Source organism: Urocitellus parryii, chromosome 4 (assembly GCF_045843805.1).
Source record: "Urocitellus parryii isolate mUroPar1 chromosome 4, mUroPar1.hap1, whole genome shotgun sequence".
Taxonomy (NCBI): domain Eukaryota; kingdom Metazoa; phylum Chordata; class Mammalia; order Rodentia; family Sciuridae; genus Urocitellus; species Urocitellus parryii.
In genome coordinates this window covers 56,471,727-56,493,720 of record NC_135534.1, presented here as the reverse complement: position 1 = coordinate 56,493,720, position 21,994 = coordinate 56,471,727, and the positions used below count along the sequence as shown (strand labels likewise).

Below are 21,994 nucleotides of genomic sequence, written 5' to 3'. Positions count from 1 at the left end.
GATCAAATTAGGAATCTAGGAACAAGGACGCCCGGGTTCCCGGCCTGCAAGCCCAGAAGTCTCGGTTTTCCGCGTGGCCCTGGGGGCAGGGATGGGCCAGAGCCAGCATCGCGCGAGAAAGAATCCTGGACTGGGCCCCTGGGGGGGGCAGTCAGCCGCCGCCAAGGCCGGGCCGCTGGCGGTCCCCTGCCTGCCGCTGTCCGCTGCCGGCCTCAGTCCCGCTCTAGTCCGCCAGGCGGAGCTCCGCGGGGAGCCCCAGTTCGTTAACATGTTGGGCGTCTCATTCCGGGTGGGTTCCGCGGGACGGCAGGGCGGGAAGAGGCGGGAGGCGCGGAGAGCCACCGGCCCTGACGAGGGACCGACCCAAGCGGGGGCGGGAGGCGGGACAGAGGCCGCGGAGGCCGCAGGCAGCGCCGCGCAGGGCGGGAGCGCTGGGCTGGGCGGGCGGCGCATTCCCAGAAGGCGGGGTGCGGGCGGGGTGCGGGCGGGGCATCGGGTGGGAGAAGCCGAACGACCTTTACCGAATCCGGTCGGGCCAGGCTTGGGTGGAGAAATGAACAGGCTGGCCTTGCGTGCCGGGCGCGGTGGCAGAGTTGAGGGCGGTTGCGGGGAGGCCCGCCAAGCCTCTAGCAGGTGAGTGCCCAGGCCTCCTTTGCCTGTCCTGGAGGGTGCCCAAAGTCGTGGAACATCCCCTGGTTAGAGCTACTTCACTCCTACACCCTCACCAGACCAAAAGGGGAGTGCCCTGCTCTCAGCTGTAACCACCTTGGGAGGCAGCCACCCCTCTCTCTGGTTCTGTCCTGGGGGCTTGGGCTTTCATTCCGTGTTGCATATTACAGGTAATGTCATAACCACCCCAAGTGGAGGAGGACTCCCAAAGTTTGCATTCTTGGCTGTAGCCAGGATGAGGCAGATGAGCAGGAGGGCCCTGGAGATAGTAGCATTTTCCCACCAGTATCTGCAGCTGACCCCCTCCCTACCTTCTGGTACACAGAAGCTCAACCTGCTTTTTGTTAGTGTAGCCTGCTTCCTCCTGTGGGGAGGACACTGTGATTGGGAGGATGCTGTGTCTGAGCACTGTGCTGCTCAGCGATGGTAAGACCTGAGATGTACTGTTCACATTGTGTCTGCCAGGACCCTTCCCTGCTGCTGGCCCTTGCGGTCATTGGGGTTACAGTGCTTGTGTTTGCCCTGAAGAACATGAACTCCAGGAAGAGAGATCCTATCACCTTACAGGACCCTGATGCCAAGTACCCATTGCCTTTGATTGAGAAAGAGGTAGTGGATCAGCCCAACCCCTCCCCTTGGTTGGGTGAAAGACAGGAGACAGAAGTGGTGGGGAATATTGGATGGGAAAGTGGGGTGGAGTCATATCATGGGCCAGTGGAGCTCTTTTCCCAGGAATTTGAGCTTCCCAGCAAGAGTTCTAGAGCTGATAAAGCCTGCCTCTGTTTTGTTTTTTTTTTTACTAGAAAATCAACCACAACACCCGCCGGTTCCGCTTTGGATTGCCCTCTCCAGAGCATGTCTTAGGGCTTCCTGTAGGTGAGTGGGGTTTGGTGTCATCTCCAGGGCTCAGCCTTTGAGGGTTAGGTACTCTGTTCCTATCAGAAGCACAGGTTTCCAACCTCCTGAGGTACGAGGTTTCCCTGATACTCTTCCTGAACCATATGGGCTCAGGGAGAAGAAAATGGGCTTGGGATCATTCTTCATTATTCCATTTGGGCTAACTAAAAGTGGTATCTTAATAAGCATTGAAAAAGAGATGATGCTAGAGACAGAAGATCTAAGATCTCATTGAAGGCTCCTTGGAAGGTTCTTTGATGGGCATCGTTAACCAAGTTTCTCAACCTTTCTGATCTTCAGTCTATGAATTGGGATTTCCCAGGCCCTGCCTGCCTGCTTCATTTACATTATAGTGAGGGTAAGGTGATTGACAGATATGAAAATTCAGAAACTGCAAAGCATTGTGCACATAGGAGGGAAAGGAGGAACTGATGTTCCTCTGCAGTTAGGAGAATGCTCAGAATGTGGGGGTAGGCAGGTACCTTCCCCTCACTGTGGATTTTCTATAGGGTCCCCAGATCTACACAAGCAGGAACTGTTGTGATATCAGTCCTAGCAGTCTTAGAGTTCCAAGTTACCCTGTTTTCAATCTGTAACACCTCTAGACAGCTGAGTCAGTCTGTAAGGTGGAAAACTTCAGGGCCTAGGGATCCAGAGAAACTTTGTATAAACTACTTGTGCGTCTTACTTCCTGTTAGATATCCTAATCCTCAGCCTACTCGTCTCATATGAACAAGAGAAAACCTTAACCTCAATTCTATAGGGAATAAAATTATACACTAGGCAGCTAGACTGGCCCATCAGCCTCCTTGATGCTCCCTAATTCCTTCTCTGTGCATGACAGTGCCATGTCCTGCTGCCTTCCAGCCCTCTGACTAGCCTGTCAACAGTCCTGTTTGTAGAAAGAGTAAAAGAATGAAAAACTTTGGAGAAATAAAATTTCCTTGGTCCTGGTGGAAGCTGTGCAGTTAGTGGGATCAGGGTAATTTTAGTGAGTTCTGGGAGAATTTGATATGAGGACACAGGATATTGCTGATGCTTCTCAACTTAGCTGAAATTAAGCTAGTTAGAGATAGGGCCCAAGGGACCAGTGGGTCAGCCCCAAGTTGTCTGGGGATGCTGCTAGACCAAGCCCAGGTTAGCTGCATCTGAACAGCCTTTCCAGATTCCCAGTATCAAGTGAGCTCTCAGAAGGAGGCTGCTCCAGGCCTGTGTGCCTGAGTATCCCTGGTACCCGGCCACACCATAGTCAGTCATCAAGTGTGCTTACACCTCAGACCTCAGGGCCTCCTCAAAGACTCTGGTTTATGCTCCAGAAACAATTTCAAGGACTGGCTTCTTGACTGTTCCACTCCACCACCTTTCCTCCTCCCTACCGTCTTTTCCCTACCCCGAGACAGAGCCTCTATCTCTACTCTAAAGTCTCCATTTTTCTGTATGTATCCATAGTGTGTTGTCTAATGTCCTGGGAAAACCAGTTTCTACTTCCTCAGAAACTGACATGTATTCTTTTCTTGCCTCTAGTGTTAGTGCCTCTTGGTAGCAACTTTTACCCTCAGCACTAATTGCCATGGTCACTGGAGTCTCCAGTTTAGATTCAACAGAAGTCTGAGCAGCCCAACATATCATCTGATACTGGGCTTAGTCTCAGTGTCATACGAGTGTGATGAATTCCACTCTGGAGGGGCAGAATTTCATGGTTCAGAATTTTATTGCTGTCCCTCAGTGGAGCCACAGGTCAGAAAGACACAGTGGTGTTGCTTTATTTGGTCCATAGGTGTCCAGATACTGGGGCCCTGCAGTGTCTATGAATCCCAGGCCTGTTCTGTGCCAGGCACTAGGATACAGATGGGGTAGCTGTGACTTATTCACAGACCCCAGTGGTACATCCAGTTCAGGAAGAAATGAGTTTGTAAAGATAACATTTTTATTTGGAAGCAAAATTCACCCTCCAATTTCAGTTAGCTTCTCTTCCTCTACAAATTACTTAAATTATGATCACATCTGAACAGGTATATCATCACCCCCACTTGTGTATGTGTGTGTGGTGGGTGGAGGTGTTAATGGGTCCAACCCAGAGCCTTGCACATGCTAGGCAAGTGTTTTAGCACTAAGCCACAACCCCAAGCCCATCATCCCCATTTTACAGATGAAGAGACTAAAATCCAGACAGGTAAAGAGGCCTCTCCTGGGATCCTGGATTTGAGCTCCTTCCCCACTTGTCCCCTCTTTACATCTTGCTGTAGCATTTGCTCCTTCACTGAAGCATAGTCCTTTCTGGGATTCCCAGGTCCTCCTTAGGCTGGCCATGCTCAGGCTAATATTTGGTGCCTCTTCTGTAGGTAACTATGTCCATCTCATGGCCAGAATTGATAATGATTTCGTGATCAGGGCATACACACCTGTCTCAAGTGATGATGACAAAGGCTTTGTGGACTTAATTATAAAGGTAAATTATATAAATGATTATAAAGATTAAAAAAAATCCATGTGCAGCTGTTTACTGTGGGTGTCAGGGTAGAGGGCAGTACTTTTTCTGTGAGGTTGCTCATGCCCCAAGCAGGACTTTCCAGCAGTGTCATTTAACAATGGAGCTATAGTAAACCGAGTGCAGTCTTTAGGTATTGCCCATAGCAATTGTGGGAGTGGGTCATTTTCCCTGTGTGGCTTTCTGTAGCAGATGCATTTTCTAATTGTGTGCATCTAGGGCCATAGATCTGAGCATGTGAAAATCAGGTTGCCTTGTTTTTCAGATCTACTTCAAAAATGTACACCCTCATTATCCTGAAGGGGGGAAGATGACTCAGTATTTGGAGAAAATGAAAATTGGGGACACTATCCTTTTTCGAGGACCAACGGGGCGCCTATTTTACCAAGGGCAAGGTACTGGGGTAATCACACTAAATCTCCAGCTGGGAGAAAGGAGATTCTTGCACTGGTTTTATTGTCATCCATATACCTACCTCACAAGGTCCTAATCTTCATGCGGTGTGTCTTCACTGTATCTCCAACTCAGTACCTGAGACATAACACTGAAAATGGATGATGGGTGGAATCCAGGCTGATTTGTTCTATTTCATTTGCTACACTGGGTGAGAGTGCTTTGTGAGGTTCCATATTAGCTTCAGCTTGCCTTTTGCCTCAGAAGAGAAGGCCCAGAGGTTCCCTGAGGAGGCCCAGGCTCTTCCTGCCTTATGGGGCTGGTATCATGGCCTGCTTCTCTGGCAAGTCCCTTAGATGGACTTGCTTCCTGGGAATCCTAAGGAAAGTCAGTAATCTTTTGCAGGCTCCCAGACAAGAGCTGCATAAATTAGAAGCATTCTCTGTGTTTCCAGGAAACCTTGCAATCAGACAGTACAAAACGAGCATGCCTGAGAAAAAACTGGTCTGTCACTTGGGAATGATTGCTGGGGGCACAGGTAAGAGGTTTCTGGGGGTGTCATCCAGAAGGTGAGCCCTAAGATAATTCTGACTTTGACTTTGGAGTTATTGGAGAAGGCATGGCACAAGAGATTCTTTCTATAGCCATGGTGGTGGGAATATGGAATTAGCATAGGTCTTGAACCTGGCCCTGTGTGCCCTGCTCCTCTGAACCAATGTGGAGGCTGTCCAGGGCCACAAAGAATCTTACATGGAAATCCAGGGCCATGTGGAGGCTATGTGGCCAGGTGGGGCCGACTGGACTGCCCCTGGTCTCCCAACAGTTTCTAGACTCATTCCAAGCCCAATTCTCCCAACCCTTGGGAATGAATAACGGACTGAAGAGAATAAACATGGAGACATACAGTGTGCCAGGTGCCATCATAGGCATTTTAAAAAGCATCACATTTACTTATTAATTAAGGTATTAATTAAGGTACTAATTCTGTTTTGCAAATGAGTATACTTAAGAGCTCAGAATGCTCTTTCCATCTTGCCATATGAAACTGAAAAAGGGCTTTTGAATTACTGTTGCATTTGAAAGGGACAATAAAATGAAGGACTGTTCCCCACTTTGAGTTTGGGGACAGAAGTGAAAAGATATCAGGGCTAAGGGAAACTGCTAAGCTACTGCAGGCCAGGAGACAGGAGAAGCTGTTCTGCCTGCCCACTAACTGTGTTCCAGGCATTACGCCCATGCTGCAGCTCATTCGCCACATCACCAAGAACCCCATGGACAAGACCAGGATGTCCCTCATCTTTGCCAACCAGGTCAGTTCTGCAGAGTCAGCCCTGAGCTTGCAGCTGGAGAATGGAATGTTCGCTGATCTGGGGCTCTGCATTCATTCCTCCCCACTGACCAAGCGCGTGCTGCTTGGGTGCCTGTGGCTGTGGGAGGGCTTAGTGGGCAGCTGGAGAAGCCGAGTCCAGGCTCCTTTTACTGCTTGTTTTTGTTTAACTTTTCTGTCATCCCAGCCAATGCTGTAGCATCCATATCTCCTTGATACATATTTCTTCCTTCCTTGATACATATTTCTGATTTTCTGAGTACAAAATCATAGATGCTGTCAGTGGAAATTTGGAAAAAAAATAGAGAAAACATATATTTTTACTTATTCTTTTTATGTGCTATATATTTCTGTGTGTGGTGTGCATGTGTGTGTATATTGTTTTCACTTAGCATTACCACATAGGCATTTTGTTCCCCTTAAAACTCTTTATGAGCTGGGCACAGTGGTGCATGCCTAGAATCCCAGTGACTCAGGAAGCTGAGGCAGGATTGCAAGTTCCAGGCTAGCCTCAGCAATTTAGCCAGGCCCCAAGCAACCTAGCAAGACCCTGACTCAGAATAAAAATTAAAAAGGAGAACAATTTTAAAGGGCTAGGAATGTGGCTCAGTGGAAAAGCAAGGCTGGGTTTAACCCCAGTATGTGCTATGCGTCCCCCCCCCCAAAAAAAATGGAAAGACAAAAAATTCTATGAATATTTTCATCATAGTCTGTGTCAAGTTTGGATTAAATTTACTAAATCTACATTTTTTCCAGTTTTCAGTTATTAATGCTAAATGCCTGATGACTTCTAGATTCAGAAGTGAAAAACTGAGTGGAAAACTGAGACAAGAGTCTTGAAGAGTTTTATGATCCATACCTTCTGTGTACTCTGAGCCCGTGACAAGTGACTTTGGTTCCTTTCCCACATGAGGCTCCAGTCTGTTTTCTTTTGTAGTTCTTTGGTGGTGTCTCCTGAATGACTTCTTAGTCCCTACTTTCTTGCAGAAGACCTGAGCCTATAGTGAGCTTGTTCTAGTTGGTTCTTCCATTCCTGGTGCCTAATGTGAATATAGGAGGTGGGATGGGGACTTCCAAGTGAAGCCACCCAGCCTGTACAGCCACAGTCTCTTTTAGCAGCAGTTACTGCTGCATTGTGGGGAATGTCACCATCCCAGCAGCTCCTTCCATGAGAGGATGGGTTTGCTCTGTAGGAGCAGCAGAACCCTTGTTTATCCTGGTAGTCTACTGCATACACTCAAGCAAGGGTGGTGGCAGCTTGGGCAGGAGTGTGTGGGAGGACATACAAGCTGTCCCTGGAGGGTCTTTTATAATGTTCCTTCTTTTCTAGACAGAGGAGGATATCTTGATGAGAAAGGAGCTGGAAGAAATTGCCAAGACTCACCTAAACCAGTTCAAACTGTGGTACACCCTGGACAGGCCTCCCCTTGGTATGAACCCTGTTGCTTCCCTCACTGTGGGTCAGCTCCAGGCTTTGATCCACCTCAAGAACTGGCCTCTTATTTTGTTTTTGAGGATTGAGTTTGAGCATTTGGCTTTGGGCTCGGGATCCATATGGGAAATGCAAGTGTTGAGGGAGATAGGATTTGGATGGCCTGCTTGTAATGGTGACAAAAGGCATGTGTCCAGTATCTCAGGAGCACTCTATGAATTGTACTGAACATCAAAAGGAACACGGAGCCCCAGGGCTACTCTCAATACCACAGTCATCACACACACTGCAGCTGATGTGGCCACTGGTCTTTTCACCAGTCACGTCATTGCTCATGGCCACTGCAGCCCTCCCCATCCATCTCATTTGGACAGCAGTTGTCATATGCTAAGCCTCAGCCAGCACCCCAGCAACCATCATGCACAATGTACCCTGTGTGGCATGTCTCACACACTACCTGTCTTGTCATATGGCTCACTACCCAGCAGAGGGCGCTGCCCAACTCCACAAACCCCACACTATTTCATACCACGCCCTGACAGCTCCAGCTCATATCCTGACTCACTATACTCTAGTACACCTCATCATGGAGTCCTTCACCCTCCTCAGTGCTCACAGAAGTCAGTCATCAGCAGGGGCCTCTGAGTCCCAGCCAGGCCTGGAATATGGGGTAAATTCTGTCCCCTTATCCTCTTCTTGGGCTTATTACAGGGAGCTGCAGTACAGACTTCTAAGCCTTTGTAGAGCAGCCTGGTCTACTTAGCTGAAAGGAGGGAGGGCAGAAGCCTAGCATGGGGGTGCTTAGCCTGCTACCCCGTGACTCTTTCCTGCTGTGCTTCATTTCAGGCTGGAAGTACAGCTCAGGCTTTGTGACTGCTGACATGATCAAGCAGCACCTCCCACCCCCTGGGAAAACCACACTCATCCTGGTTTGTGGCCCACCAGCCTTGATCCAGACAGCGGCTCATCCCAACCTGGAGAAGCTGGGTTATACCAAGGATATGATTTTCACCTACTAGTATCTCCTTTACTCCTAGAAAATTTCCTGGGACCCTTTCCTCTATTTCAGAGTGAGTTCAACTTCTCCATATTAAACTGGGATGTTTTTGAAGGTGCATCTCTATGCACCCTTGGGCCCCCACACTGGCATTCCCCTTTTGAATATGGGGTCTAAGAAGAAGTGTTCAAGAGGCTGGAGACAAAGTGACTTCTGAGACCTCCTGCCTTGGAGGCTGGAAAGAGCTCTGTTATGGTTATCTGTCTCCATAGTAAAATAAACTTAAGTAGTCAGCAGATAACACATGAAGTATGGTTCTGTGAGAGACCCACTGGGCCTTGTCTGCCCTGCTTGAGAGTTGGCTTCTATATGTCCCTAAGGGGGTCAGAACTGCAATAGTGTCACAACAGAATTCCAGCAGAATCCAAGTAGGATCACAGTAACTCCCAATAATCTCTCTTGAACCTCTCTTTAGAGTGTGCTGCTTTTAAGGTCAGGCCTACAAAGTCTCAGGCACCCTCCATAATTCTCTCTTCCTTCTCTTCTGGGACACCTTGAAGTGGGAATGGGATTAAAGGCACACACATTAGGGCAATAAATCCCAGAGTAAGTAGGCTCTGGGAACTCCTTCCAGACTCCCTACTTTGGGCACAACAGAGGCATGGAATGGATTATTTTTTGAGAATACTCCAGGTGTTAAGCTCTGACCTGGCATGGGGCAAGGGTAGAGATGGTTACATACATAACTTCTGTTTCTCAACTTGCATGAAGATTCCAGAAGCTCTGCCTTAAATCCTATCACTAACCCCTAATGATACAAGGGACTATTATTGCCATCTGCTGTCCAGGACCAGGACAACATGTTGCTGCTATTATTTGAGTAGGCCAGAGATCTTGAGGGGATTTTGTTCTCCAAGTTGCAGATGAGGAAACAGGTTACGAAATTAAGTGTTCCCACTAAGTGTGCAGCCAGTAGGTAGCACAGCTGACTTTAAAAAATGGGTCAGTTTTATTCCAAGTTATTCCTCTTTTCACAAAAACTGACACAATGGAAGCAGTATTGACCTTGGTACCACTGGATTTGTTACCCACTGTATATGTGTATGCAGGACAATAGGAAGGGCAGAAGGAGCACAGAAGATGAATGCAGCTCCAGGGAACTCTCTGCAGTACAGCTGTCTTGCCCACAGGTGGCCATACAGTGGAATGGTCTCACAGAAGGCCTGTGGGAGGTCTGAAGGGAAGGGCTGGCCAGGCTTCATCTACCTACCCATTCAGCATGTCTTCTGGGAATCTCCTGCTCAGGGAATGACACTTTTGCTGGGTACTTTACCATAAGATCCTGACCTCAGGTTTTGCTCTAATTGCAGATCTGACCATGCTTGTTACCTACCTACTTTAAATCCTGCTCTACTTGTACTCTATTACCCACCCTGGCCACTCCTCTGTCTCTATGACATATTCCAGGGGCCTAGTTTGCAAGATCTTTCTTGATTGGGCTCCTGCTGACCTCATTAGATTTTTTTATTTCCTGCACCTCCCTTCTCTGATTCATTCTTTAGCCCAGTGGTTCTCAAATGGGGGGTTTTGTCCCTCCTCTACTGTGGGAACATTTGACAAAATATGGAGACATTTTGGTTTCACAACTAGAAGAAAGGTGCTGCTGGCATCTAGTGTAGAGATTAAGGATGCTGGTCAGCAGGAACCTGATCAAGAAGCAATTTGAGGTCAGGACTGGGCTTACCCATATAAGAGTAAAAGCTTCCTAAGGGACATAGAGGTAGTATCTGTGCTCGTCCTTGACAGGCAACATTTGGCTTCATGAAGGGGACTGGGAGAAAAATGGATACCACAGGGAGGGAAAGGATTAAGCAAGTCCTGGAGGGAAGGAAGACTCAACAGTGGGTTCAGAATGGCTGATAATGGAGAAGGGCCTGGGATGCTCATCTGTGGTAATTTAACTGAGGAGTTCTGAACAATGACAGGATTAAAACAGTGTTTTGGGAGGTCATCATGGGGATGGGGTAGAGAAATGTCTGGAGGGGACCAACTGGAATGATGAGGAATTAAGAAGACCAGCTGCAACAATTAGATGAGAGATGAGGTTGAAACTAGAGCATGGGGGTGGGAGGGAGGAAGGGGCTGGTTGGGGTGGGGACACTGACTGGGGCTTAGTGGCAGCTCTCTGAAATGGGACACATTAGAAAGGGCACAGCTTGTTTGGGAAGATGATGAGTTCCAGTAGAAATGAGTTTAGGGTGTGCAGAAGCTTTCCACTGGGGGGAGCTATTTAAGCAGACATTCCGCTTGAGGACAATGAGGGAAAGGCCTCAGAGATTGGTACACTCTGTGTCAGGATGAGATGAGGGAGTGTGTGTGTGTGTGTGTGTGTGTGTGTGTGTGTGTGTGTGTGTTGGGGACTCCTCTGTGCAGACACTGGGAGGCCCAGAAGATCCCCACTGAATATGGGTGAGGATGGAGGGCAGCCAGGGCAGCAGGAGAGAAGTCCCACAGCTCTTGCCCTGAATACCCTCCTCAGCCAGATTTCTGTGAATGGAAAAGATGCTCCTGTGAAGCAGCCCAGAGAGAACTCCCATAGTCCTTTCACCCCACTCAATCACTATAGAACATTCAGAACACTTTTTTTCCTTTCCTTTCTTTTTTTTTTTCCAGCAGAGGATTTATGACTAACAGTTCTTCCCCTTTGGTGTAAGAGCCTCCCAGCTGTCACCAGGAACAGCATGAGCCATTGAGTCCATGCACTGATATCTCATTGCACTCCCCACAAAGTGGTCTGTAGTCCATGTATAAAAGTACAAAAGATAGAAAGGCTTCAGTAAAGAACACAGCACAGTTGAAAACACTTAGGAACATGGGGGCCACCTCCTGGACACCTGTCCCACCATTCTGCTTTGCTTGTCAGCACCCACATCTGAGATGTCCCACCAGCTCCATCTGCATAGTACAGATGGCTATGTGCCAGCTCCCCATTGAGGCAAAGACTTAGGGCCCCACATGTGCCTCTCTGGGCTCTTGGCCATGAAGAATGTCATCTCCAGTCATCAGAGTTGGGGGCAGCCAGGCAAGAGTCATTCAGCAGCTGGTCCTGGCTCAAAAGAGTCTGAAACGACATAGCCAAAGGAGAAGTTTAATAGTTTTGGCCAAGGCTTCCCTACAACAGCTACATAGGGAGCAGAGGGGGCACTGGGTATGGTCTGACAGATGTCTGTAAGTTCCTGGTATCCCAGGGACCCTGAACATTGGGTCAGAATAAACAGTACTATTAAGGTAAAAAAAAAAAAAACTGCTCATCTTAGAGGTAAACTTGCTATTTCAAGGCCACAAAAGGCCTATTAGAGATGATAGGGCAAGGTTGGATAGATCCATTGTGATGTATGAGCCAAGAAACGAGAAGAGACCTGCTTGGATCCAGAAGACTCCTGCCTTGCCCTTAGAGTCTTCTAAACATGCCTCAGTAGATCAGCAAGCAAAGTACAGTGACAGGGGACTCAGTGTTTATAGACACTATAGCTACCAGGCTCAGGGATGGGCTATAAAGAAACTAAAACATCTGGAAGGCATGGGGCCTCAAAGACAATTTGTGCTCTGTAACTGGCCATTTTACTGCCAGCTCTTATCTGCCTATAACCCTTACAAAATGGGAAATACAGGTAACTAAGCCAAAGCTCAGATAGGGAACAATACACCTAAGGTAAAAAGCAGATGAATCTGCCTTTCTCCAAAGCTGCTCCTCTTCCCCTGAGACTGAGCTGCCTGCCTCCACGTGATCTGATTTGTTCTCTTGGATATATGGCAGTATATGCTAGCTTGCCTGTGATGTCCATGATGATGGGAAATGCATGTGTCTCATGTCCAGAGAGGAAAGAACCATGTCCAGTAGGCCAGAGGTGAGGGCTGGGCTCTGGGCTGACTACACAGGTGGTTTAGGGCTGCTGAACATCTAAGTTTCTTCACCAGCTCTGAGGTGGGGAAGAGAACCATAGACCTAGTATGTCTTACCTGGCTATAGCTAAAGGTCTGTGAGCTTTCAGATGCCCATTAGTGACTCAAGGCCTAGCAATCAGTCAATGCAGGAGGCCCCTAGGCTGCTTTCTGCCTTTCTGGGCTGACTCAGGCTTAGGCTGTGGCCTCAGGGCCCAGCACAATCCTTTACTCTCCCTTATCCTTGAACAGCAGCCCACCAAGCACCAGCCCTACTGTGTTGTGTTGGGGTGGGGGGTGAGGGTCTGAGTCCTACCGTAAGGCGATGAATGTCTTGGGAGAGGAGCCCTATCTGCGTCACAGTGCCTTCGGAAGGCGCCATCTGTAAAATGGGCAGCAGCCTGGTCAGGACACACAGATGCAGCTTGTAACTTGCAGAGATGGCATGCAATGTCCATCCTGCTCAGGCCTGGCTTCTCCAGAGCATGCTTCCCTGGAGGGTTGGGCAAGGAGTGTGCCAAGCCTTGAGAAGTGGCAAGTGCTGGGGTACGTGCTGCTTCTGTTGCTGAGGAAAGGTGTCCAATGTCCCACACTGCATGCACACACTTTCATGAGGCCACATGTCACATCAGCATTTAGGGCACGGAGAAGCAGGGCGCAGGTATAGCCTGTGAGAAGCAGCTCTGCTGCACATGTTCACTGTTCCAGATAATTCCAGGAGAAGAGAATAGGAGGCCTTTAGGATGCTGGATAGAATGACAATTTCCAGGTACCAACAGGATGCCAGATACCGATGCCCCAGTGTAGATGGACATCTTCAGGAAGCTGCTGCCTCCTCCCTACTGAGGAGCCTTCCTCCCCTCCCCTCCCCTCCCCTCTTCCTTGGGGAATGCTGGACTTCTTCTTCCCTAAGGTGATTTAGACATTGTAGGTTTGGAAGCATTCTTTATAGATTTGTAGGATATCAAGTGAAACCCCTTTTTTAACAGGTGGAACAACTGAGGCCCACAAAGGGAAAAGAGGACTTCCATGTGGCTGTAGAGAGAATTAGTGGCAAAACAGTTCCATGCAGGGTTTGAAAACAGGCACATGCAAAGTCTCTCACCAGGATATGATAAGAAATAAGGGATAAAGCTGGCCTGACTGGCTATATAGCCACAATGGCCAGGGATTAGCCTGAAGGAGCGAGTGCCATTCAGTTGCCCTGAGTGCCAGGATTGAACACCAGTGTTCCCAGCTGACAAGCTTGTATCTACATTTCTCACCAGCTGGACCTCAGGGGAGGTGGTGGTTTTAGGGAATAGGCCATGTCTGAGGCTGCTGGTGGTATGAGAAGCAAATCTTAGCAGCCTCTCCATCTGGGACAGAATCAGAGTGCTACAATGGAGTCACTGGCCCTGCCCCACTGTCAGATGATTATGACACTGCTGTTATTCTTCTGTAGATGAGGCCCAAGGGACCCAGTGAAGCCAAACACTGGCCTGGAGTGAACTGGAATCTCAAGAGCAGGAGCTCAGCCTGGCACCACATGACTCTGTCTCTGGCCAGACAGCGCCCATCTGGAGGGCCCATTATCAGCTAGTCAGCCTCTAAATCAAGAGGCCAGATCTGCTTCAGCCCTGCCAGCCCAGCGAACCATCCCCCACAACAGATATGAGAAGCTGGCAGAACACGTGAAAGAACAGAGAGTGTTGCCAGTAAGACATCCCTGCTTGTTACCCCCACCCTCCTTTAGTGAACCGGAAACCAACTTGGGGTCTGCACAGCAGATGTGACCTATAGCCAGGATGTACATGAGACCCAAGTTTCCCCTCTGCTTCACTGAGGGAGGTGGGGCCTGAGGCAGTCCTCTCTGAAGGATACAAAGAGGAAAAAGGGGTCCCTCTTTGCTCCATCCCCCTTGGGGAATCCTGACTGTGTACCTGGATTGGGCTCAGTGCCATAGGCTTTTAAGCTATAATCAGTAGGGTTCCATTTCCAGCCATGCTCACCTTTCTTCCCCCAACAAGATTAAAAATATGTTGCACTGTTTACTTCCTACATAAATATTGTTTTTATTATCAGAAAGAAACTACCTCTGTAGAGAAAGACATAACACAATTACACTGTCACCACGGCAGAAGTCCCTGCCATTTATCTCTTTGATCTCAGCCAAGATTCTCTGGCCCATAGGCATAAGGCACTTGAGCTTTTCTTTCAACCGCAGCACAGGGGAAATGCCTGAGAGTGGAGTCTTTGGGGATTGTTCATAGTCTCTGGACCTGTGTCTAAGTTCATGCATATCTGATGGTGCTGAAGTTGGCTGTTTAAAATTACTAAGAATGTAAAAGCATCTTTAAGGGTTTTTCATCCTGAGTCCACCTTTGACAACAGTCCCCAAAGCCTGCCTCTTCAAAGTATGAAGAGAGATTGGCCTAGGGCTACATAATTGCTGGAATGTTCTCTGCAAGTCATGCACATGAGCAGGGGGTGAGGTTGCAGTTATGATGGCACACGTGGTGTTACTGTGTTTTCAGGTGCACAGAGAGGGCAGGTGACAAGCATCAGCTAACCTGTCCCACCTGGTCCAACTCATCCAGTTCAGGAGCATCAAGGGGGCTGAGGCCTCGGCAGCCACTGTAGACCCGGTGACTATCACTGATAGCATCATTAGATTCCATTGGGCAAATGTAATCTGTGGATTCATCAAACTTCTTTTTTCTTATGTTTCCAAAATGTGAAAATCCCAGTTTCCTTGGCTAAAATACAGCAAATACAAGATTATGGAAAGATTACTACTCCAGTGTGCAGATATGACTGACAATATATTTAAGAACAGTCCTAGGAGGAAAGAACTAAGGCAAAGTGCTTCTTGAAAAAACTGAACCAAACAGGTCCTATAGGCAATTTCTATGCTGAGGAAAGGTCAAAAGATAAATAATCCTAAACAAGAACTGCTCCTCCAAGACTGTGGGAAAACTCATTCCCATTGTCCTATTTTCCCAGATGGACTCAGTTCCTACTAAACACCAGCCTGCACTTGAGGCCAAGCATGGAGGACTTGCCTCACCACATTTGATGACAGTACACTAGGGAGCAGCACCCAGTGCCTTTGACACCAGTGCTTTGAGAGCCACACCAGATGCCCTGGGTTGGTCTTCCTTCGTGCTTTAGCTTTGCCCAGCACTGGACTCCCCCCCTCAGAAAGTCCAGATACTTGCTGTATCTGGAAAGAAGGTTAAGCTCTGTGAGCTGTGCTGTGAGGCACCATCATGCCTGCTGGGGAGGGGCCAACCTGGCTTCCAGAGAGCGAGTCTGTGGGCCTGTGATCTGGGAAGGACATGGTGGGGATGTTGTGGCTCGGGAAGGGCTTTGTGGGATTTAGGGAGCCCACAGATGCTTGGTCTTGGTACTTAGATGACTTCAGATTAGGGATATGGGACAGCTGTGTGCAGGCCACATCACAGAACAGGACAAGTGGAACCAGCTGCAACAGGAGCATTCCCCATGCTGTCAGGATAGCTTTGACTGAGTCCCCTGCACTGTGGCACACAGATGGGCCTAATGGAAGGGAATCCAGATCAGGAACTCATCTGCCGTGCAAAATGAGTAACAGTAGCACTGAGTAGAGGACAAGCTCCCAGCTACCTGAGAATAGATGCTTCCTGAACATGGCCTCTGTGTAAAAAAAATCTGTGCTCTCTTTCTTGGATTTAGGACAGGTAGGCAGTAGGCCTAATGAAGACAAACAGACCAAACTCCTGCAGCAGAAGCTGAGTGCTGCTCCTGGTTCTCAATGTATACACTGATCTGGCTCCATGTACTGAGCCAGTGGCTATATGACCTGACAGCCAGAAGGAAGTCCCCAGGGGTAACCCAGAAAGAGTATAACAACTCACCCGGACTTTGGCCGTGGTAGTCAGTGGTGTATAAGCTGGTGAGGCCATTTTATCTCGCTTTTCCTGTTCAGCCTCAGGACCAATCAGGGCACTGAATTTCGTGGTCAGGTGGCGCCTGAGGAGCGTCTTCTGTGGTGGGATATTGAGAAGCATGGCCAGGGTATCCCCAGTGAAGCGTGGTTCCAGGATCTAAGAAGGAATCATAGACAAATTTAGTCAGTGACAACAGATGATACCTAGTAAGTAATAGGGAGAAACCGGCCTTCAGGGCCTTAGGATGCCTTCAAAATTAGGCTGAAGCTCATACCCTTGTTCTATGTCCTACTTTCCTCTCTCTACCCAGACGAGGCTTGGCTTTGAGCAGACACTAGCATATTTGTTAAGTGACCATCTCATTTTCACAGACCAACAGAAAACAGGGACCTCTTTAGGATGTCTCACAGTCTCTTACAAGTCTTGAACCTTATATGTTCAAACCACCACCTCCAAACAGCCACACCACCACCTCCATATTTCTTCTCTGGCTTTCCCACTTGACAGAACTGAGTTGTGATAAGGATTATATCATGGCAAGCAGGAAATTACATTTGATGACCTCCCCTTCATTTCCCAGTCCCCCTGTTCCTCTAGAAGCAGGTAGAGCTGACTTGTGTAGGTCTGATTCTCATGCATTCCCACTAACCTGGGATCTCTCGGTCTGTAGTGGAGGAAGCCCTTCCTGAAGCTATCTTGTTTCCATGGGGTATATTAATTCTTACCCACAAATTATCAAATATTTTGAAACTTCAGATTCTATAAAGGTTTCAGATGAAGTATCTTTTTTTTTTACTAGAATATATGTTTGGGCTTCAGAAAATTAGTTTCTGAATACCCAAGTCTACATCAAAGCAACTGGACTAGCCCAGAGTGCAACTCACAATAAGACCTCCATGGACGCCACTCCCTCGAAGGTTGGGTGCATACTCTGCCAGGTCCACAGATCGCAACCATTCCATCACCCTGTGGTTGGACCATTGCACAACTTCTGAAGGAGAAAGGTTACTCTGTGAGAGGAAGAAGAGTGAAGACATTAGACTTCATTGGTCCTACCACAGTCCTCTGTGGGGTCATCCCCTGTGAATGAATCTGCCCCAGAAACCTCACAAAAAGAAGACCCTTGTGCCTAACAACCCAGGCCAGCCAGACTGCCTCCCTGAGAGCCTTCTCAGTTCTGAGAAACAGCTCTTACTGGATTTTACATGATCTTCTACACTAAGACATCTGAATGCAGAATCCTGTTTCTCCCTAATTTTCCGGCTAACTTTGGGAAAAATAAATAAAGGCATGTAGTTTTTCATTCAATTATTCAACATAATTTTAAAGATTCACTTATGAGAAAAGTGTTTTATAAAGAAAAAGATCTTCTTGTGGACAAATGTTTAGGGGAATGTTATGGTTTGGATGTGAGGTATGCCCCAAAAGCTCATGTGTGAGACAACGCAAGAAGGTTTAGAAGACAAATGGTTGGGTTAGGAAGGCCTTAACCTAAAACAGTGAATTAATCCCCTGAAGGGATTAATTCTGTGGTAACTGAAGGTGGATAATGTGTGGCTGGAGGAGGTGGGTCACTGGGGGCATGGCTTTGGGGTATATATTTTGTATCTGGCTAGTGGAGTCTCTCTCTCTCTACTTTCTGATCATCATATGAGCCACTTTCCTCCACCACACTCTTCTGTCATGATGTCCTACCTCATCTTAAGCCCCAAGGAATTGAGACCTCTGAACCTATGGGCCCCCAAATAAACTTTTCCTCCTCTAAAATTATTCTCATCAGGTCTTTTAATCACAGCAGTGAAAAGCTGACTAAACAGGGAACACACATCAAGATACTCTAAAATGCCCAGCACTGGGCCTGGGCAAGCAAAGTATATTTGTTGAATACCGAGAAAACAGGAGGTGGAGAACAGAGGTAAGAGTCATTAATCCCCGAGGAAGCAAAGGTAGACAAAGTTTCCAGGAACAGAGGAGGTGGGATGTAATTGACAACACTTCAGTTTGGGGCCCACCAAGAACCCTGAGGTTCATGGAACAATATCAGATATATCATTTGGGTTGCTGTGTTTATCTGTAATGTTTTTTCTCTACTAAGACCTGCTCATGGATTCTGTATATCTGGACCTGAACATTGTTTAATTTTGTATATACAAGTAGGAAAAACTATTCTTTTTTATTTATTTATTTTTTTTTAAATTTTTTTTTAATGTTGGTTGTTCAAAACATTACATAGTTCTTGATATATCATATTTCACATTTTGATTCAAGCGGGTTATGAACTCCCATTTTACCCCGTATACAGCTTGCAGAATCACATCAGTTACACTTCATTGCTTTACATATTGATATACTCATGTCTGTTGTATTCTGCTGCCTTTCCTATCCTCTACTATCCCCCCTCCCCTCCCCTCCCCTCCCCTCTTCTCTCTCTACCCACACTACTGTAATTCATTCCTCCCCCTTGTACTGTTTTTCCCTTTCCCCTCACTTCCTCTTGTATGTAATTTTGTATAACCCTGAGGGTCTCCTTCCATTTCCATGCAATTTCCCTTCTCTTTCCCTTTCCCTCCCACCTCTCATCCTTGTTTAATGTTGGTCTTCTTCTCGTGCTCTTCTTCCCTAGTCTGTTCTTAGTTACTCTCCTTATATCAAAGAAGACATTTGGCATTTGTTTTTTAGGGCTTGGCTAGCTTCGCTTAGCATAATCTGCTCTAATGCCATCCATTTCCCACCAAATTCTATGATTTTGTCATTTTTTACTGCAGAGTAATACTCCATTGTGTATAAATGCCACATTTTTTTTATCCATTCGTCTATTGAAGGGCATCTAGGTTGATTCCACAGTCTTGCTATTGTGAATTGTGCTGCTATGAACATCGATGTAGCAGTGTCCCTGTAGCATGCTCTTTTTAGGTCTTTAGGGAATAGACCGAGAAGGGGAATGGCTGGGTCAAATGGTCGTTCCATTCCCAGCTTTCCAAGAAATCTCCATACCGCTTTCCAAATTGGCTGCACCAATTTGCAGTCCCACCAACAATGTACAAGTGTACCCTTTTCCCCACAACCTCGCCAGCACTTATTGTTGTTTGATTTCATAATGGCTGCCAATCTTACTGGAGTGAGATGGTATCTTAGGGTGGTTTTGATTTGCATTTCTCTGACTGCTAGAGATGGTGAGCATTTTTTCATGTACTTATTGATTGATTGTATGTCCTCCTCTGAGAAGTGTCTATTCAAGTCCTTGGCCCATTTGTTGATTGGGTTATTTGTTATCTTATTGTCTAATTTTCTGAGTTCTTTATATAGGAAAAACTATTCTTAATGTATGATTTTGTAGGGCTCCTTGTCCCTTTTTCTCTGGTTTTTCTGTCCTCTGCCTGACACTCAAATTTCCACTTTGTGTATCTCTTCCCCCTTCCTTTGCATCATCTCCTCATCTCCTGTAATCATTATGATGACTTTGAAAAACTTGTTGCCACAGACATTACATTTGTAATGTAAGGGAGAGTGGAAGATTTGGAGGTTTAGTGGCCACAATGGAATACAAAAGTACAAGCAACATGGGTGTTTTGGGTGCCAGAATCCCAAGCACCACAGTCCAAAATGCAGCATTTTGTGATTATGTAAATCTTATTTTTTCACACAGGATATTTCAAGTGTCCTGGCTCAGGGCTCCCTGCATAGCTATTATCCTGCTCTCACCTCATCAGCTGGGCGCCGATGCAGGCAGTGGGGGTTGAACTTGTTGACATGCAGCACATGAATGGCACATTTGATGCTGAGATGATGTAGCTGGCTGGTGACTTTTAAGAAGAGTAAATCATTCTGGAAAAGAAAAGTTTTTATGAGCCAGTTTCCAAAGTGACAAGACTCCAGTGGTCCTTCCTGGTCTGGCCAAACAGACAAGACTTCCACATTTCAGGAAGGTGCATTATGGACATACCAACAGTTTCTCTTATCACAATGGTTTGTACTCTGCTACTGGGGATATCTTATGTAACAATCAATACTATTTCAAGGACTTCAGAATAAGATGGAATCAGGCTTAAAATAACAATCATGGGCATATCTGAGCCAAAAGCTCACAGATACAACTGAAATATTTAAAGGAAAAGTCCTTACCACAGTTAGGTATTGCAGCATTCGTCCATCAACTCTGGACTCATGAAACTGGTCTTTATATTGGGGTAAGCCAATATCATCAAGCCACCCTATAAATACAGGAAAAAAAAGATGTGTTGGGATTCCTGAGAATAGGAGCAACAATTATCATTTTGAGGTTCCAGTTTTTTTTCAGAAGATTTAGTAATCCATCTGCCTTTCACAAGGACACAGCTATCTTTGAGGCACACATTCAACATGGAAATTCTTTTTACCCTTAGGCACAGTCAGATACATACTTAATACATATATGCCTGTCCTTACGTGTTACCCAAATGTGATCCAGCAGCGCAGACTTCTCTTCCTGCTTGGTGTTGATGGCTTTCACTGCTAAAACAAGTTTCTTTCTATGAAGAGGGTGCTTAATTCCTAATTCCTAAAATTGCAAGATGAAGACCAGATGTAAAATTTTGGCAGACAATTTGATCTCCAGAGGATGTTGTGTCAGGGAGATGCTCTAAGAGTGTGGCAGGGGATCTGTGCACAAGACCCTGGGATGTCAACCTGCAGTTACTAAGGAAATCCCAGCCTTCCTGCCCATCTTCCTGTGTGTATATGGAGTGGGGGGCCTTCACCTTCCCATGAATTGGTCTGGGGAGAAATAACAGCCTCCTCTTCCTGGGCTCAGCTCTTACCTTTTCCATGTCCTGAGGGGTAGCTGTCAGTAAAGTGTGGCCAGATGTTACCCATTGCCTGGCAAAGATCACGTACTGAGCCAGGCCGAAGTCCTCAAGCCATGAACATACACGCTCTGTGCTCCACTGGGCAAAGGGGGCATTGGCATCACTGGGAAGCAGGGAAACAGTATACTTTTGTAAGTTGAGAGCCTGAGGTTCTGCGTATAATAAAGCCTCATCATAAAGAAACTACCTTTTAACAAACAACCCAACCATGGGCTATAGCTGAAGGAAATTCCACAACACACTCACATGAGGTACATTCAAGTCTCCTCCATAACAAATGAGTTTCAAATCCAACTACTTAGAGACAGCTGACATAATCCTTAAGAGACTGCAGTCAATAGGTCCACATATACCTCAACATGTCACAATCCCAGAGCATGGCCCTATTAGGAAGAACACCTACAACTAACTCATTTTGTCTACAAGATTCAACACTCTTTTTAAGGAAAACACTTAGAAAGTTGGAAAAAGACAATTGGTTCTCTAACATAAAAAAAAAATCAACAGCCCTCCAATTAACAATAGCTAATATTAATAAAATACTAGGGACTTTCATATTAAAAATCAACAAAGAGACAATATATTTTTATCAGTACTTAATAATAATAACAACAGTATTCTGAGGATTGCATAGAAAATATTATAATGTTTATTAGAATAAATAAAAGTAAGAAGCATAGCTACTAGAAAGGTAGACATAAAAGAAAATAGTTCTTTTCAGATGAGGGCTGCCTGCCTGGAAAGCTCAAGAGAGCTCAGTAAGGTGACTAGTAATAAAATACACACACATACACATATATACATATGTAATACGTATATTACAAGCAAAAATCAACCATTTTCTACACAGTACCCATGCACAGCTATTAAAGCATTTGTTAAAACAATAAAAATTCTCCCCCATACTAACCAAAATTATAAACGGCCTACAAATTGCCTTAACAAGGAATGTGTGTACCTGTGTATGTGATTGTGATGGGGTGGGGACCACAAGGGGGTAGAGTGGGGTGATATAGTAGCCATAATACTCAACTATACAACATAAAAAAAAAAGACATGAATAAATGAAGAGTTAGATCATGTTCCTAGACAGG

At 46.5% G+C, this 21,994-nt stretch overlaps 2 protein-coding genes across 14 annotated transcripts in view; one reads left to right on the top strand and one right to left on the bottom strand.

The window, feature by feature from the left end:
• Window positions 1-507: 507 nt before the first annotated feature.
• On the top strand, window positions 508-10,237 carry Cyb5r2 (cytochrome b5 reductase 2). Of its 4 annotated transcripts, none has more exons than XM_026415024.2 (8): window positions 508-633; window positions 1,135-1,278; window positions 1,473-1,545; window positions 3,909-4,015; window positions 4,320-4,449; window positions 4,902-4,985; window positions 5,672-5,757; window positions 7,105-8,137. In XM_026415024.2, exons 2-8 carry the CDS (start codon window positions 1,201-1,203, stop codon window positions 7,432-7,434), a joined length of 888 nt encoding a protein of 295 aa, XP_026270809.1. In that variant the 5' UTR covers window positions 508-633; window positions 1,135-1,200; the 3' UTR covers window positions 7,435-8,137. The 4 variants fall into 4 exon arrangements, with proteins under 4 accessions (XP_026270809.1, XP_026270808.1, XP_026270807.1 ...); XM_026415023.2 differs by lacking the exon at window positions 508-633 and having other exon boundaries at window positions 794-1,278; window positions 7,105-7,204; window positions 8,053-10,237; XM_026415022.2 differs by lacking the exon at window positions 508-633 and having other exon boundaries at window positions 794-1,278.
• Window positions 10,238-10,371: 134 nt separating this feature from the next.
• Ppfibp2 (PPFIB scaffold protein 2) overlaps window positions 10,372-21,994 on the bottom strand; it is a 145,462-nt gene continuing 133,839 nt past the window's right edge. For 5 of the 10 annotated variants that reach the window (XM_026415015.2, XM_026415013.2, XM_026415014.2 and 2 more), the window contains 9 exons: window positions 20,853-21,003; window positions 20,482-20,593; window positions 20,179-20,267; window positions 19,759-19,881; window positions 16,941-17,066; window positions 16,024-16,212; window positions 14,698-14,883; window positions 12,462-12,527; window positions 10,380-11,324 (listed from right to left, as the gene is read on the bottom strand). In XM_026415015.2, coding sequence (XP_026270800.1) covers window positions 11,253-11,324; window positions 12,462-12,527; window positions 14,698-14,883; window positions 16,024-16,212; window positions 16,941-17,066; window positions 19,759-19,881; window positions 20,179-20,267; window positions 20,482-20,593; window positions 20,853-21,003 — 1,114 coding nt within the window. In that variant the 3' untranslated portion in view covers window positions 10,380-11,252. Of the gene's footprint in view, window positions 11,325-12,461; window positions 12,528-14,688; window positions 14,884-16,023; window positions 16,213-16,940; window positions 17,067-19,758; window positions 19,882-20,178; window positions 20,268-20,481; window positions 20,594-20,852; window positions 21,004-21,994 lie in introns of those variants that run through there. The other 5 variants (XM_026415008.2, XM_026415020.1, XM_026415010.2 and 2 more) reach the window with 4 other exon arrangements.

What these genes read in the sequence shown, in the direction of transcription:
- Cyb5r2 (XM_026415022.2), top strand. Translation starts at nt 1,093, where the DNA reads ATGGTAAGACCTGAGATGTACTGTTCACATTGTGTCTGCCAGGACCCT. An exon ending in TTGTGGACTTAATTATAAAG is followed by an intron (nt 4,016 to 4,319) that starts GTAAATTATATA and finishes CTTGTTTTTCAG; the next exon opens with ATCTACTTCAAAAATGTACA. An exon ending in AATGATTGCTGGGGGCACAG is followed by an intron (nt 4,986 to 5,671) that starts GTAAGAGGTTTC and finishes ACTGTGTTCCAG; the next exon opens with GCATTACGCCCATGCTGCAG.